The 15,638-nt window shown below is 38.9% G+C and overlaps 1 protein-coding gene across 4 annotated transcripts in view; it reads left to right on the top strand.

The window, feature by feature from the left end:
- COL15A1 (collagen type XV alpha 1 chain) overlaps positions 1-15,638 on the top strand; it is a 133,150-nt gene that overhangs the window by 97,523 nt on the left and 19,989 nt on the right. For 3 of the 4 annotated variants that reach the window (XM_040081876.1, XM_040081892.2, XM_040081884.2), the window contains 5 exons: positions 7,716-7,778; positions 9,856-9,933; positions 10,053-10,088; positions 14,099-14,152; positions 14,233-14,292. In XM_040081876.1, coding sequence (XP_039937810.1) covers positions 7,716-7,778; positions 9,856-9,933; positions 10,053-10,088; positions 14,099-14,152; positions 14,233-14,292 — 291 coding nt within the window. Of the gene's footprint in view, positions 1-3,383; positions 3,450-7,715; positions 7,779-9,855; positions 9,934-10,052; positions 10,089-14,098; positions 14,153-14,232; positions 14,293-15,638 lie in introns of all 4 variants that reach the window. The other variant, XM_040081901.1, reaches the window with a different exon arrangement.

Below are 15,638 nucleotides of genomic sequence, written 5' to 3'. Positions count from 1 at the left end.
ATTTAAATTTCAAACTTCTAAACCTTTATCTTTGTCTGCAACTGTTCATCCATAGTTTAGGTACAAGTAAAAGTCACAAAGAAAGCTTAATGTTGAGGGTGTAAAGCGTATGTCAAAAGATTTTGTTCAGTCTGTTCTTTCTATAATTCTAACAAGGCCATATTCACGCTTTTTGGATACAAAGCTGAAGGTTTACTTAGAAACACCTGGACAATCATCCTAAAACATAACAGTGAAGAAACTATGGATGTTGTTCTTACTATTGTAGTCAGCATTTGCTAAACTAATTCAATATGTTGAAGAGTTATATTGCTGGATTTTTGTTATTAAAGCTGTTTGCACACCCAAACCCAAAGATAATTAATTATATACCTGGAGGAGGTTGTGAAGAGCACAATCTTTGCCTCTAATCATCACTCTTTTTCCTTTTGTTTTCAAATCTTCTTCAGCATTGTGTACAGATTTCTGACTTCCAGCCACAATTTCCACTTGCAGATCAATTGTATGTGTAAAATATACAATGTGCCCGATCCCAATCTCAGCAAAGCCTTTGGGATTCTTTCCCCAAAGTTTGGATTGCACCCAAAACCAATGAATACTGAGTGATTCCACAATGAAAAGACCATGTAAACTCAGGGCTCCTGGATTTCTGTCGCCAGATAAAGCAGAGCAATTGCAGCAGCAGGAATTTTTTATTACTGTCATTAAAATAGCAGCCCATGTCCTATATAGAACCTATATATGTCCTATATATGGCCATGGGCCATATAGAACTGGAAATAGAGTGGGATCAAGGGCATCATACTACCCCTGAAAAGTGCAGCAGAGTTCATGCAGCCTGGGAGATGGAGTGCTGCCGGTAGGATCTAAACTTTATTTTTACTTGAAAATTTTTCCAGCAGTTTTTGTAGAACATGAGGACAAGGAGCAGAAACAAGCACCGAGTAGAAGCAGCAAGCTTTAGCTGTATGAATTATTCAACATGACTTCAAAGTACAGAAAGCTGACCATACACTGTCATGTTCAGATGATGGTAGGATAGGATAGGATAGGATAGGATGGATAGGATAGGATAGGATAGGATAGGATAGGATAGGATAGGATAGGATAGGATAGGATAGGATAGGATAGGATAGGATAGGATGGATAGGATAGGATAGGATAGGATAGGATAGGATAGGATAGGATAGGATAGGATAGGATAGGATAGGATAGGATAGGATAGGATAGGATAGGATAGGATAGGATAGGATAGGATGGATAGGATAGGATAGGATGGATAGGATAGGATAGGATAGGATAGGATAGGATAGGATAGGATAGGATAGGATAGGATAGGATAGGATAGGATAGGATGTGTGATCTGGATTTGAAAAATAGTATTCAGAGACTCATAAGAATATTGGAAGTGATCTCTGGAGGTCATATGGTCAAACCTCCTATTCAAAGCAGGGTAGTTTCAAACTCAATTCCTGGATACTGTATTCATAACATATATTGGAAAATACCGTGATAGTATTGATTTGCACAAGGTTACAGACAGAAAAAGAGGCATTCAAATCTCACAAAACCTCAGTGACAACGTGTTTATTCATGTGCTAACTAAATCCGTATCACCTGAAGATACGACCTGTCCTGGCCTTGTGAAATTCAGATTTTTATTACATTGAATGGGAATATGCTTCTTCACACAGAGCTTTATACTGCAATGGATGGCACGCTAAACAAATGGACTATTTCAAGCTTCCAGGGAGATTCAGGACATACTTCTGAATCCAAAACAAGGCTAAAATGTCAAATGGGACCATTGGAATGAAAGAAATTACATAAAAAATAAAAGAGTAAGGTTTATCTTTTCACCTAAAACATTTATGTGGAGCAAGCACTGACAGACATATTGTCTGTCTTGAACTGTCCTGTAACACCATGCGATACAATATTGGGAACACCTATTTAAACCAGAAAGTTAACTATCTGAAACCAAAATGAAAGCCTAATCATAACATCAGGACCATAATCTGATGGGAAGCAGCCAACATGGATTTACTAATGGCAGTTCGTTCCTGATCAAAACCACTGCTTCTTTGTGGACAAGGGAAGGGCACTGAATTTGTAGACCCTGACTTAGCAAAGCTTCTGATGCAGTCTCCCATAGCCTTGCCATCAAACTAATGACCTATGAAGTGGATAAGAGAATGATACAGTAGGCGTAAAATTAGCTCTACTGATAGACTCAGGGAGCTGTGATTGGCATTCACAAGACTGTTTCTGGAGTACTGTGTCCAGCTGTGAGATCCCCAACACAAGAAAGACATTGACATAATGGAACAAGCCCCATCCAAGGCTGCCAAGATGTTCAGGGGACCAGAGCACTGAGAGAACTGGATCTGATCAGCCTGGCGAAAAGCAGACTAAGGAGAGACTTTGTTTCCATCTGCAACTACACAATCAGAGGATATAGAGAACACGGGAGCAGCATCTTCCTGCAGGTGTATGGAATATTATAAGATGCAACAGAACCAAGTTGGAAAAAGGGAAATTCCAATTAAATATAAATAAAACTTTTTTGACCCTGACAATGATCAGCTACTCTGATTGCCAAAAACAATAGAGGCATCTCCATCCTTAAAGGTTACTGGACAAGTGCCTGAGTGACCTGACCCATTTAGACCTTCACTGAGGAGTGTTGGACCAGAGTTCCAAACGTCCTTGCCCACCTTCATTATTACGATTCTGTAATCAAGTTGTGCAGAAATGCCTGGGGTAATGGGGAACTCACCAATTCCAGGATAGGAAGCAGGATAACAGCAGTTCAATTACACTGTGCTGTTCAAGCACTTTGAGACTCAGAGCTGGGTAGTGCAAGAGCTGCTCCACATCACAGTCTGGGGTTCCAAGCTAGTTTCGGACACAGCAGTGTGATCAGTGCTGACTCGGGAATTGCAGCATGGCACTGCATGGTGTGATGCAGACATGTCCAGAATATAATTAAAGTTTTAAATCTGCAAGAGAGGATGAGTGTGCTCAGACTGATTCACCATCATAGAATGCCAGTGCCATACTGGAGCATAAACCCTCCATTTGATCTTTATCTTACTGAGGAGAAATGGCTTCAGGCTGCAAAATTTGGTGTCATAGCTTTCAAATTCAAATCGTGAGTAAGTTAACAAAATTTCTGAAAATATTCTAAGATCTTAACAGAAGAAATGTAAAAGAAATTCTAGGTTTTGTTATTCCAGATGTATAAAGAAAATTAGAAAATTTCTGTGGCCTTATTTATATTTGGTTTCTCATAGTTATAAAGAGATAACTTTACATTTCTAAAAATGTGTGTGTGCCTCAGATAAGCATTTTGAAATAACCTTTCTTAACCCCCTTTTTAGTTACTTCTCAATGACACAGATGGAATTTTTAGTTTTACTGAAATTAAAGGACTGCTTGGGCCTCCAGTGAGTATATGCTGCTTTATTAAAACTTCAGATTTCCTCTGTCTTCAATGTCTCCTTTTGAGTATCAAGTAGAGATGAGTTTCTTATACTTTAGGATTGTGTTTCTGCGAACTTCAGCACCAAACTCTGTGGAAGTACTTTCAGACAGAACTGAATTCTGTGTGAACAAACTACTTTTACACATTTGTATGAGATAAAGAAATTGGCTTATCTCTGATTTTGAACTATATGAATTACAGAAATATATAACTGTTGCAAAAATAGAGACCAAAATTTGCATTTCTTCCATTTTTTCCTTCTTATTTTTCAAGTCACAAAGCATTGGGATAAAAAGTATTTTGCTCAGTTCTGCTTGAGAACTAGAAATGCTAGGCTTCTGTGTATGAGTTTAGTCTCACACAAGTTATAGCTGTGAATGAAAACTCAGAATTTCATGAGGGAACAACAAATGTGAAATTCAGGTTCTCTTCTAGCTGCAAAATAGTTCAGTCAAATATTTGAAATCCTGAATACTTCTTGGTAATGATTTCAAGTTCCTAGGACTGAATCCAAAGAGAAATCTACCTTTTCCAAGCCGTGGAGTCTGTATTCAAACTTGCCCAATTTGCAAAATCTTAACCACCACAAATTAAGCAACTTATTTTACAGCTAGTTTCATTTGTGAATTCTTGTTTGTGTATTTCATTTTATCTGTTGTCCTGTTGGTGAGCACAGTGATCTCCCCCACATTCAATCCCTGATGAAACAAGGATAGTCAGAATGTTCATAGCCAATAGCAGAATTTCACTCTAAATAGTTTAAGTTTGCAAAAACTTTGTATCTTATTATTACAGCTGTCCCAAACCAAATATTTACTGAATCTGCCATTGAACTGGGAAGAAGGGCATTAGCTCCAGCAGCAGCTTGTAACCTTTTTCTGCTAGCCTAGCATTGCTCTTTCCCACTTGTGTACCATAGGACAACTTCATGTTATTGTGGCTGCATCCAGCCATGCTAATGGCTAATGAAAACTAAACAGTTTTCATGGGAGAGTATTTTCGTGTATTTCTCAAAGACCTGGTTCCCCTAATCCCTGGCCATAATAGGATGCCAGGATAGTATGGCAAGTATGAGGTACTTCAAACCTTTTGTTTTATGACAGATGTTGGAGTCATATTCCCACAAAAAGAAGTAGGTCCTATAGCTTGAAGAGCAGTTGCAGTGAGAAAGTCTCAAAGCTCTAACCCTAGTCAGGAGAGAGGTGCAGTCTAATAGTGGGTGGGGAAATACACATCCTACTGATCTGAACCAGAATTAAAGAGTCTTCTGCAGTTACCACAGCAGGGCAATCTTAAATGTGCCCAATACAAATCCCAATCTGTGAGTCTATTCACAGCCTACTACACTCTCTGTTTCCTATCCAAAGACATCCAGGAAAAGTGGATGACTACTGTGATCTCTATGCCAGCATCTGGAAAAGATTCAGAGGAAGCTGAATAATGGTTGTATGTCGTTAATACGTAGAAAATGTCATCCTTTTTCATTCTTTTCTGTATGTCTGTCTCAATAGTTTTTGAAAGTAAATGCTACATTAGAAGCATAGGTCATTGTGGAGGTTCACACTTCTACTGTCAACTGAGTGAAGTTCTTAATTCAGTAGCAGATGTGTTGATATTCACTATCTCGCAATACGTGAAAAGTGCATTCTTAGTTTTGGCAGTCTGTAATACGTGTTTGTAAGGGGGTACATTTTTTAATTCTGTAGGGGCCAGATGGCAAGCCCGGTCTACCAGGATTTCCTGTATATATTAATTGCTTAGGATTTAAAAGTATTTCCTAGGATTTTTAAACATTTTTCAATCTAGTTAAATATATATAAAAATGTATATTGAACACAATTTGCATGAAGTCTAATAAATTTTCATATAGGACACAGCAGGTCTTAGCAAGTTACCAACCAAGTGGAAATTTATTCTGTTGGAAATGAAGTATACTCTGATAGCTTATCTCAGTGTCAGTTCTGTAGTTTAAATCAGGGTGTAGTTCATGGAAAATTACTATCTAAGGAAAGACCTATACCATATAGAAGAAACAAATAGAACAAATTGACTTCTAAAAGTTACCTGCATATACATATGTAACTGCATTATTCCTCAGGCTTTTTTGTCACCACTACAGAACACAGGAAAGCCCTATAAGGTGTACCCTTTTTATTTTATCCTTTAGGAAATACTTACGATTTTTTATAAAATGTAAGCATTTCACAACCAGAGTATCAAAAGGTGCCTTTTGCTAAGCTACCTACCTATTGTGCTCAGACTGCCATACAAACATGTATAAACATCTTTATTAACAACTTAGACACAGGACTTGGAGGGATGCCAATTTGCAGATGTTAAAAAATTGGTAGGATCTGTTATGTCCCTTCAAGGCAGAAAGAGCCTGCACAGAAGGCTGAAGGATCACCAGCTGTTCAACAAGGGAAAGCACCAGATTCTGCACTGGGATGGAATCTTCCTGGCTGTGCATATAGACCAGGGAATGAGATGCTGGAGGGCAGTGCTGTGGAAAGGGTCCTGGGGTCTTGGTCAATGGCAAGCTGAATCTGAGCAGTGCCCTGGAAGCCAGGAGGGCAATCCATGTCCTGGGTACATCGGGCACAGCATCACCAGCTGGGCAAGAGAGGGGATTGTCTCTCTATGCTTTCTACTGGGGCAGCCTCACCTCAAGACCTGGGGGCAGTTTTGGGTGCCACAATATAAGAAAGGCGTTAAACTGCTAGAAAGTGTCCAAAGGAGGGCTATAAACATGATGAAGAGCCTTGAAGGGAAGGCGTGTGAGGAGCAGCTGAGGTCACTTGGTCTGTTCAGCCGGGAGGAGACTGAGAGGAGACCTCATCGCAGTCTATAACTTCCTTGTGAGGGGAAGAGGAGGGGCAGACACTGCTCTCTACTCTCTGATGACCAGAGATAGGACCCGAGGGAATGGCCTGAAGTTGTGTCAGGGGAAGTGTAGGCTGGATATTAGGAAAACTGACAGGTTTTTTGGGCACTGGAAAAGGCTCCCCTGGGAAATGGTCACAGCACCAAAACTAACAGAGTTCAAGCAGTGTTTAGACAATGCTCTCAGGCACATGATGTGACTGTTGGGATGTCCTGGGCAGAGCCAAGAGTTGGACTTTGACGATCCTTGTAGGTCTCTTCCAACTCAGAATATTCTGTGATTCTGTGACTATTTGGTTTATGACTTCAGATAGTATCATTCTAATTTTTCTGATGTCAGATAATATCATTCTAATTATTCTATTCATATTCTGTGTAATGTGATGGAATTACTTTCCCTTGTTCTGATTGTTCTACAGTTCAGAGCATGCATATGGTCTCAGGATCCTTTGTCTATTGCCTGAGAACAATTAAGGAGAAAACTGAGAAAGCTGACAAAAGATGTTAACAAAATTCTAGCAAATGGCCCAAAATTCTGCAGGTTGCTTGCTAAGTCCTAAGTACTGTGGACTGCCTAGAAAACCAAAGAAGCAGGGGAAAAAGACTCCTTAAAAATACATTTCATTTGAAAAAGGGCTGATAACATTTAGAAAGTGATATAATGAATTCTTAGTCTCCATCCTTTATAGAATTTCTATAGACGTGAAAATGCCATTCTTGTTCTCACCTCTTGTTTTTTATTTACGTCTTGACTAAATCATGTAGACCTGAGTTTAGATCTTGGTGTGCAAAAAATGCCTCTGTCAGCTTTTGGAAGACTGTAAAGTACAACTTGATCTGAGGAGAATGCTTTCCCCACAAAACAGATAAAGAAATCATCTTGTTTTCAAATAGATAAACTCTATTTCCTATGCTCCTTTTTTTTTCTTTTTTTTTTGTTAACATACTGTTAAAAACATACCTTCAGTAATTCTGTTGAAAATCAGTCTGGCTGAATGATCATGGAGAGAGAAATGATTGACTACAGACAAAATACAGGATTTTACATTGAATTTCCACTCTTATTAATGTTTGCATATTTCTGTTTGTGAATGTGGGTATCATCTACACTGTGATAAACATCAGGGATTTGTCATTTTGGTCTTTTTAAAAGATTTTCCTTATGTGATATCTGATATGGAATAACTTGATTCAGAAAGCAATTTAGTCTTCTAAGAATTCTTAGATTGCAACCAGAGATTTAATTTGAAGTTTGACAGTAATTTAAAATTACAGTTAGTAAAATGGACTATCTCCATATTCCTCACAAATATCACCCTGGATTTATGTACCTCTTTTTGCCTAGGGCCCTCAGGGTCCAAAGGGTGATACTGGTTTGCCTGGATCACAAGGACCTAAAGGACAACAGGTATGAAAAAATGCATAGGGGAAAGTAGATGCTGAGAAATGTGTTAGATGACAAGTACATAGTGACATTAAAAGTTTAATGATTCTAATTTTGGTAGGAATTGTGATTTTAGTAAGTTAATCTGAAAAATGTTCTAGGTAGAATGTGAAAATGCCAAATGTCATCCCTTGATATAATCCCATCAAGAGCTAATAGTGTTGAAATTCATCAGTGCAGTATGCACTTATCAGATTAAGTCTCTTTAAACATTAAACATGAAGTGACCTCTTCTTGTCAGCTGATTGCTGTGCTGACATCCTGGGATCCTATCCAAAATGCCGGGGGGGGGGGGGGGGGGGGGGGGGGGGGTGGCGCAGAGGGAAATCAATGTTTTCTTCTTCCTATGCCAGAGAGGACTTTTCCTCCTACAGAATGAAGAGTGCAATTTTCAATTCACAAAGAAAGTATAAGGCTTGAGGAGTTCTCTTCTCAGGATTCTTTCTCTTGTTTCTCCACAAAAAGTGTGTATGTCATAGCGCTGCTGAGAGGTTACTAAAGACTGACTCTGCTCTTTTGTAAATACTGCAGCTACTCCTTCCTATCCTTCCTCCGGGAAACAGGGGAGAGGAACATCTAATACCTTGGGGATGCCAAACATGAAAAACAGAAATACTTTCTGCCTATTCTTTCTAAGTAACTGAGCTCACATTCTCACAATAGGAAGATTTGGAAATGGTTAATTATGATTTAAATGGGGTAGCAAATGTACAACATTGCTCAGAAGGAAACTTCTCAGGCCACAGATATCAGTCCTTGCTTATCATAAGGTTTCCTGTTCTTTTACAGAGTGCATTAAATGATCAAGATCAACCTTAAAACCAGTTGGTAGATTTTTGGTTTAGGTTGTGGAGGTTTTTACTTTTGTTTTTTGGTTGGTGCGCTTTTTTTTTTTCCCCCCCTTCTTTTTTTTTTTTTTTTTTTTTTTTTTTTTTTTTTTTTTTTTACGCTTCTGATGTCCACACTGGCAAGAACAAAAAGCTTTGAAAGCATTTAATTCTAGACTCACTGAAAACATAGTGATATATCTGATGGTGTTTCTGAGCTGTGAACACCAGAATATGCTCAAGAGTGATGAAATTTGGGAACCACAGTGAAGCTGTACAGACACCTAGGAGCATTTTACTTAAAGGATCATGAAATTCAACCTCAGGTCCAGAAGAGGACCTGAGGTAAAATTCTCACAGAAGATAAAGTCAGTGAAGCCCATCAAGCCTTAGGGAGACTCCAGCATATCCAAAGTATCTTCAGGGAGACTTCAAAAACTCACAATGGTTTAAGAACCTGTGAGAAGAACTGAGTTACAGCACTTAGAGCTCAATGAAAGGTCTATAATCTGGGCTGTCATTATAATCAGCAATGCAATTGCCAGCTTCAAGACAGATTTCTTCCATGAGATCTTGCTGTAGCAAACTGCCTGAGATAGGAAGTGGAAAGTTACAGCTGAAAGATCCAGAGTGGGAACCATGCGCTTAGCACTGAGAAGTGATAATTCATGGTGGTAGAATAGGAATGCTGAGGGTCACAGTTTGAATGCTGGGACTTGGTCTTCATTAATGAGGTTGCATCATGCCAGGCACATAGAGAGAGTAACTCACACTTTCCTGATAGTAAAATCTGAACATTTACTACTCTATAGAGATGGTGCATTTCCAGCAGGATTTGCTGATCATCAAGAAGACACCAATAACCTGTCTGCCTTTGGCAGAGACCTTTTGTGAAACACAGAGTGTTCCACATAGTTACTCTTTAGAGAGCAATTTAAGGATTGGGGGGGTTTTTTTGTTTTTTGGTTTTTTGGTTTTAATAAGAACTAATTCATCTCAGGGAGATATTTTTAGTGTAGTGTATTATGTTTTAAGAAAGATCATCTATTTTCTTCCTCAGAATCAAGATTCACCCTACTCATAATGATATCGCTTTATGTTTGATATCACAGCATGACTAATCTGCCATGCTTCAAACAAAAGTAATGCTGCTTTGACTCCTTCTGATTCACTGGGAGCTGCTTCGTAAACAGTAATTACTCTGATAATTGCAGGGTGAAAAGGGAGAACCAGGAGCTATCATTTCTGCTGATGGATCTTTAACTGAGTTATTAGGAAGAAAAGGGGAGAAGGTGAGCTAATACTGTGTTGTGTTCCTCCAAAATTATTTGGTGGCCATATTACCAGCTACCTATGTTAGACATTGCAGAATTCTCCTTGTCATTGCTCTCTCTGTGTCGGTCCTCAACAGGGTGAAGCTGGAGTGGTGGGACCAGTGGGACCAGTGGTAAGATGATTCCAAAGAATTTTTTTTTTTTTTTTTTTTTTTTTTTTTTTTAATTTTGCTTGGGCCTTACAGATATTAGTAAATGTAAAGATAGTTTGGTTTAGCTTTTCATTCCTTCTGAATTGGGATAATAAGAAGTATTCATGCTTCAGGGTGATCAATGTCCTTCAGAAAATAATGTGTTTCTTACATATGTGACGCTGTGAATTGCTGATGATGCAGAGTTTAGATTCTGGTAGAACAAATGTATCTATAACTACCTAAACCAACAGTGAAATATTTTTAGAGCTAAGAAACTTACATGACTTATGAATCTGAGTGAACTAAGTTTGTTTAGCCCTGAAGATAAAAGATTGAGAGGAGCTTTAAATTGGTCCCTGCTGCACGCTGAAAGGGCATCATAAAACATGTCAGGTCCTTCTCAGAGGCGTACAGGAAAAAGACAAGTAACAAAGATCACAAGTTCCAGCAAGGGAAATTTCACCTAGATATAGACAAAAATTCATGTTAAAAGTGATTAAACACAGAAATAGGTGCCCAGAGAGATGATGGATTCTGAAACAAGGTGTTGAGTGGCATGACCTAAACTACAAGCCTAATTTACAAGTTTGACTTGTGAGCAAGAGGTTGTGCAAGAGGATTTCTCTCTTTCCACCTAAATCATTCTCTGTATATGATTTACATTAAATCAACTAACTGCATCAGCTCTATTTCTGTCAATGCCAATAAATTGCAACTGTGCTGGATTCTGAGAAAGCTGCACACCAGTCAGTCGAGTAAGACCATGTACCAAAATCAGAATTTAGAGGCCTTCTTTCAAGTATTTGGTGTAATACTTTTGACTGGACATAGAAGGTTGTAAGAAAGCACAAGATAATAGTTATAAAATAAGAACAGTTGCCCAGACTTAGCAGTGTTAGGCGTCAATTTCTTCTAGTCTAGTATTCCAAAAATCAAGGATGTCAAGGATGTTTCTTTTCTTCTCCTTTTGACATAGCCTGGTCACTGTTGTGCCTTAGTGAATGTTAGTAGGTGTTGACATTTCTGCACACCAAGGTGCGTAGGAGATTTTTACATCTGTTTCTGTAGTCTTCAAAAGTGGCTAATTGGGTGTGCTGAGTAACTGCTTTCTTAATTACTGTGTATCAAAACATCCTGAGGAGGCTATCCTAACTTACCAGATAGGACGCTCCTCTCCTCCTCATATGACTGTAAGATGATCTACCCTTTCAACTTGATGCAGAATAACTTTGAATGAAAGTGAACTTCAGAGATGAACTCATGCATATCACTGCCTGGAGCAGGTCTCTTTAACCCAGGAACTTGTCAAGTGAAGTTTTCAACAACTCTTAGGATAGAAATTCCACAACCTGTCTGGGCAGCACATTCAAGACATTTGACAAACTTTGGAGTAAAAAAAAAAATTGCTCATATTTATTTGGAATTTCTCACGTTCTGTCTTGTATTCACTGCTACTTGCTGTGCATCCTGCATCCTTGCCTATATGTCCTTTTCCTCTCAGCTGCAAACTCTGTGTTTTACATCTCCTTTTGTACTACCAGAAGATGCTTCATACAGCTCAGCATGCAGACAAGGAAGTTCTTGCCAGCACTGGTGGGAATGGTTACACTTCAGGAAAGTGGAGCCTGTCTCAAGGCTTTGCTCAGCAAGTTCTCTTTTTAGCTCAGATCTCTTGTTAATTAGCAGTTACATCACTGCTAATAGGGGTGATACAGTTTGCTGTTGTCCCATAGAAAAAAAATTCCTTTGTAGTTACAGTCCTGTGCAGAAAAAAATATACAGACTTCAAGTGCTGGGCCAGAGACTCTGATACATGACTTAGCAAAGGTTTTAGTGCAATGATTCTGTTTGCTGCAAGTGTGTCTCTGGCCCAAGTACAACTTTGAGGTAGCGGGGGACTCTGATTGTTCCTCTCTGCTCTTAGACTCGTACACAAATTTCCAGAATTTAAAATCAAATCCCTAGTCATTGCTCTGCTCCTTTTTGAGACTTCAGCTGGGCAGAATATAGGATCACAAGAGCCAGGATCACAAGGACCTACAGAGAAGTAGGAGTTTGGCAGATGAGAACTAGGGATAGTCAGGAGGTCAATACAATTGCTGGCAAAAGCAGAAGAGGCAGACTTCCAAGTTCCTGCCATAGGAGAAATGAGAACTTTTTACATGATGGATTATGCTGGATTATGTTGGATTATGCTGTTCCCTGTCAGTGAAGCAAATGGCACTGTTTCACTGAAGGAGAGCACTTAGTAAGAAGCGCAGTGTCAGTCTGTCCAAATCTACTGTGCTATTGTAAATGAAATTTCCTTTCACGGCAAGCAGACTCCTGTGGCCTCCTTGCTTCCTTCTTTCACTTCTAGCTGTGACTGCTGGCTTCTGTCTTGGGGAGTTGCTAACACCTGGCAGACGGGGCTGGCACTTAGAGAAAATAGTAAAGGTGGGCCCAGCTTAGTCAACACTCACATTGTTAATGTTTATTTGAAATCCCAGTTAAAGCATGGGATCAAATACTGCTCTTTATTTAAACTAAAAAAGAAATCTATTTCTAATCAGCCTCACTGCTGATTAAAGTTCAGATTTACATAATCTTTAAAGGTTCACATACCAGAGCATGAAACAGGAAAATGTTTCATAGCATTTTGGATTTTTTTTTTTTCAAACCTCATTATTGGATGTGGAAAGGTTGAATTTTGACATCTTGGGGCATAATATTGAAATTCACATCTGCCAGTTCACCAGCAGTCTCTTGCCTGATTGAGACACAGGCATTAACTACGGTCACGTGGGCAGGAATTACCTTCAAACAGGAAATAAAGTAGAAGATTAATAAAAGTCTTACCACCTTCAAGCAGTTTCAGTTGACATTAGTGAGCTTTAAATTCTGATTACAGTGGTGACATTATAAATTAATATGTTCATATGGTCACTGCTTATGAATTTCAGGCCTAATCCAGTCTTCAGTTTCAGCAGGATAAAAATTACAACAGTTAATCCATGAATTTCAGCTAGAGAAATTATCTTCTTCATCAGAAAAATTTTTCATTAATGTACATATCACTTTTCACTGAAATAAAATGTGAAGGGTTAAACACACCCACTGTCACATGTAAGTGATGTATCCTTGTGAGATCTACAGAAAGATTACCTAACACATAGTACAAAAAGGAGAATCTCAGCATTTCAGCAGACTGAAAAAAGGAAATGAAACCAGAAAAGCTGACACATATGTAAAGAGGTTGTCTAGACATTTGTGGTTTTGGTGAGTTTCAGGAAGCTGACAGCAGTTGAAAGTTTGTAGAACCTCAGATTTGCTGCTTTTTGTTGATCGCTTGCAGGGTGCCTAGAGGCTGCATGCTTGCAAATGCCCCATTATACGTCATCCATAGTTCTGAACCACCTTTCCCAGGCAGCCTGCTTGTCCACTCCTTTTGCAGTAGCTTGTATTACTTTGTGGAGCCTGGTGAGTCAGTCAAACTTCTATAAAGAAGGAACGATTCTGTTTCAACTATCAGCTCTATGAATCCACAAACCCAGGCTGGTGAGAGGCAAGTAGAAGCCTGGCACTGCATAAATTCTTAGGCCAATCCACAGACATTTCCTCACAGAGGCCGATTCAAAAATAATTAGAAAAAAAAAAGGGGGGGGGGGGAATAAGAGGAACAAAGCATATGTCTCTATTTTCTTTTTCTTTTCCTAACTGATGCATTTAATTTTTCTTCAACAGATAGTGAGTCAGTTTTGAATTGTACACCCTCAAAGGAGCTGGGAATTCAGACTTCATTTCAGATAGGGGGTCTTTTCCAAACCAGATCTGACTGTTACAAGCTTCTGAGATCACTCAGTAGAGCAACCAGAGAGAACATTCTATGCAGTCTCTACAGGCAATCACAGACTGATTTTTAATGTAGATATAAGACTATGTCTCTTATTCTAAATAATCAAATATAGGTCAACAAAATGGCCCATAATCGCATTTTCTTTTTTGTTCAGGGACCAATAGGACCCACTGGACCCAAGGGGGAACTTGGTTTCCCAGGACGCCCAGTATGTATTATGCTCTGTTGTGGGATAAAGATGGAAAAGCTTGCTTCTGACACGTACTAAATTATTTTTACTTATTTCAGGGCCGTCCAGGGCTGAATGGACTGAGAGGTGTGAAAGGTGATCGAGGTGAAGCATTCAATGTAAGTTTTTTGTATTTCAACTAGTTGAAAAATAAAATCTGTTAAAATCTGAAGTCTGATTCCTTTCAAATGATGATGGGACTAAAATCCTGACACATTCTAGAAATAATTGTGTTTCTGCTACTTTTCCTGTCTAGCAGTAGTCATTGAAAAGTCATCTTCTGGGTTATTCTGGGCAGTTCTTTCAGATACACATAGTTGTGTAATCTCCCAGGTGTAACCCTTATGTGTGTCATTCACTGCTACCATAGCAGCTTCAAATAGCAAAGGATTTGGATTTCCAGTTCTTTTATATATATCAAGGACTTCCTGATCCAGGTCACCAATGTGACCTCTCATGATGCGAAGATACTCCCACAGGCTCTGAGCTTTCTAGCCCAGATACAAACAGCACTTGAGCATACTACAGGGAAGTGGTATCACTTTACTAACAAGGAGATACTCACTAATACCTGCTACCTCCTACAGTTACATGTATCCAAAATAATGACCTCTGCACAGATGACAGCATATCCATACTCACCTACAACCTGTAATTGTGGAATGACAAGTGATGAACCAAGCTCCTGTTGCTGCAACTCTGTTCTCATGAAAAGATTTCAGACAGGTTGTCTCATGACAAGTGTTGAGACTAGACCACACAACAACTAGCACTGCTGAGCATAAACAATGAGCTTCACAATAGCAGAGTAATTTGTGTGGTTGTTCTTATGTCATGGGACAATCTGTGCTAGGAATATTGGTACCCATGCCACATCAGCAGCTAGTGCTATTTCATCTGCATCAGAGATAACGCTGAAAAAAAATACAAGGGTTTGTTACTGTGTTAGGATAAAGTCAGTATCACCACATTTCAGCAGAGCAATTTTTGTAAGTGGATTCTGTTGTAGGAAGCCTCTGGTTCTACTTTGTTCAAAAGAAAAAAAATATGGCACACAAACTACAAGGCACAAGTGTCTTGTCTAGCTAGACAATAAATATAAGTGGGATGATATTGCTTTATTTGAGTAGCAGGGAGACTGAGAATTGGTAACTATCTTCCCAGAACTGGTAAGTATTTAAGTATCTCCACAGTGAAAAAAGACCAGGTATTGAATGTGGCTTACACCTCTGGAAGTTTTCCAGTTCCTGGAAAGAGAAATCAGATAAATTAGACAAATTCTAATTGGAAGAGAATGACAGAAAAATTACTACCCACTGACAGAAAATATGAGAGTAGATTTTCCTTTCCTTTCCTCCATATCTTCAAGCAATATTAAAGTTAGTTTTCTGGATTGCCTGCCTTAACCACACAAAAGCTATTGTAGCAAGTATCACTAGATGAGGTACACCTGACAGATAAAGGC

This window comes from Hirundo rustica, chromosome 1 (assembly GCF_015227805.2).
Source record: "Hirundo rustica isolate bHirRus1 chromosome 1, bHirRus1.pri.v3, whole genome shotgun sequence".
Lineage (NCBI taxonomy): Eukaryota > Metazoa > Chordata > Aves > Passeriformes > Hirundinidae > Hirundo > Hirundo rustica.
Note: the sequence above shows the minus strand (reverse complement) of the source record. Positions and strands in the feature narration are given on the sequence as shown.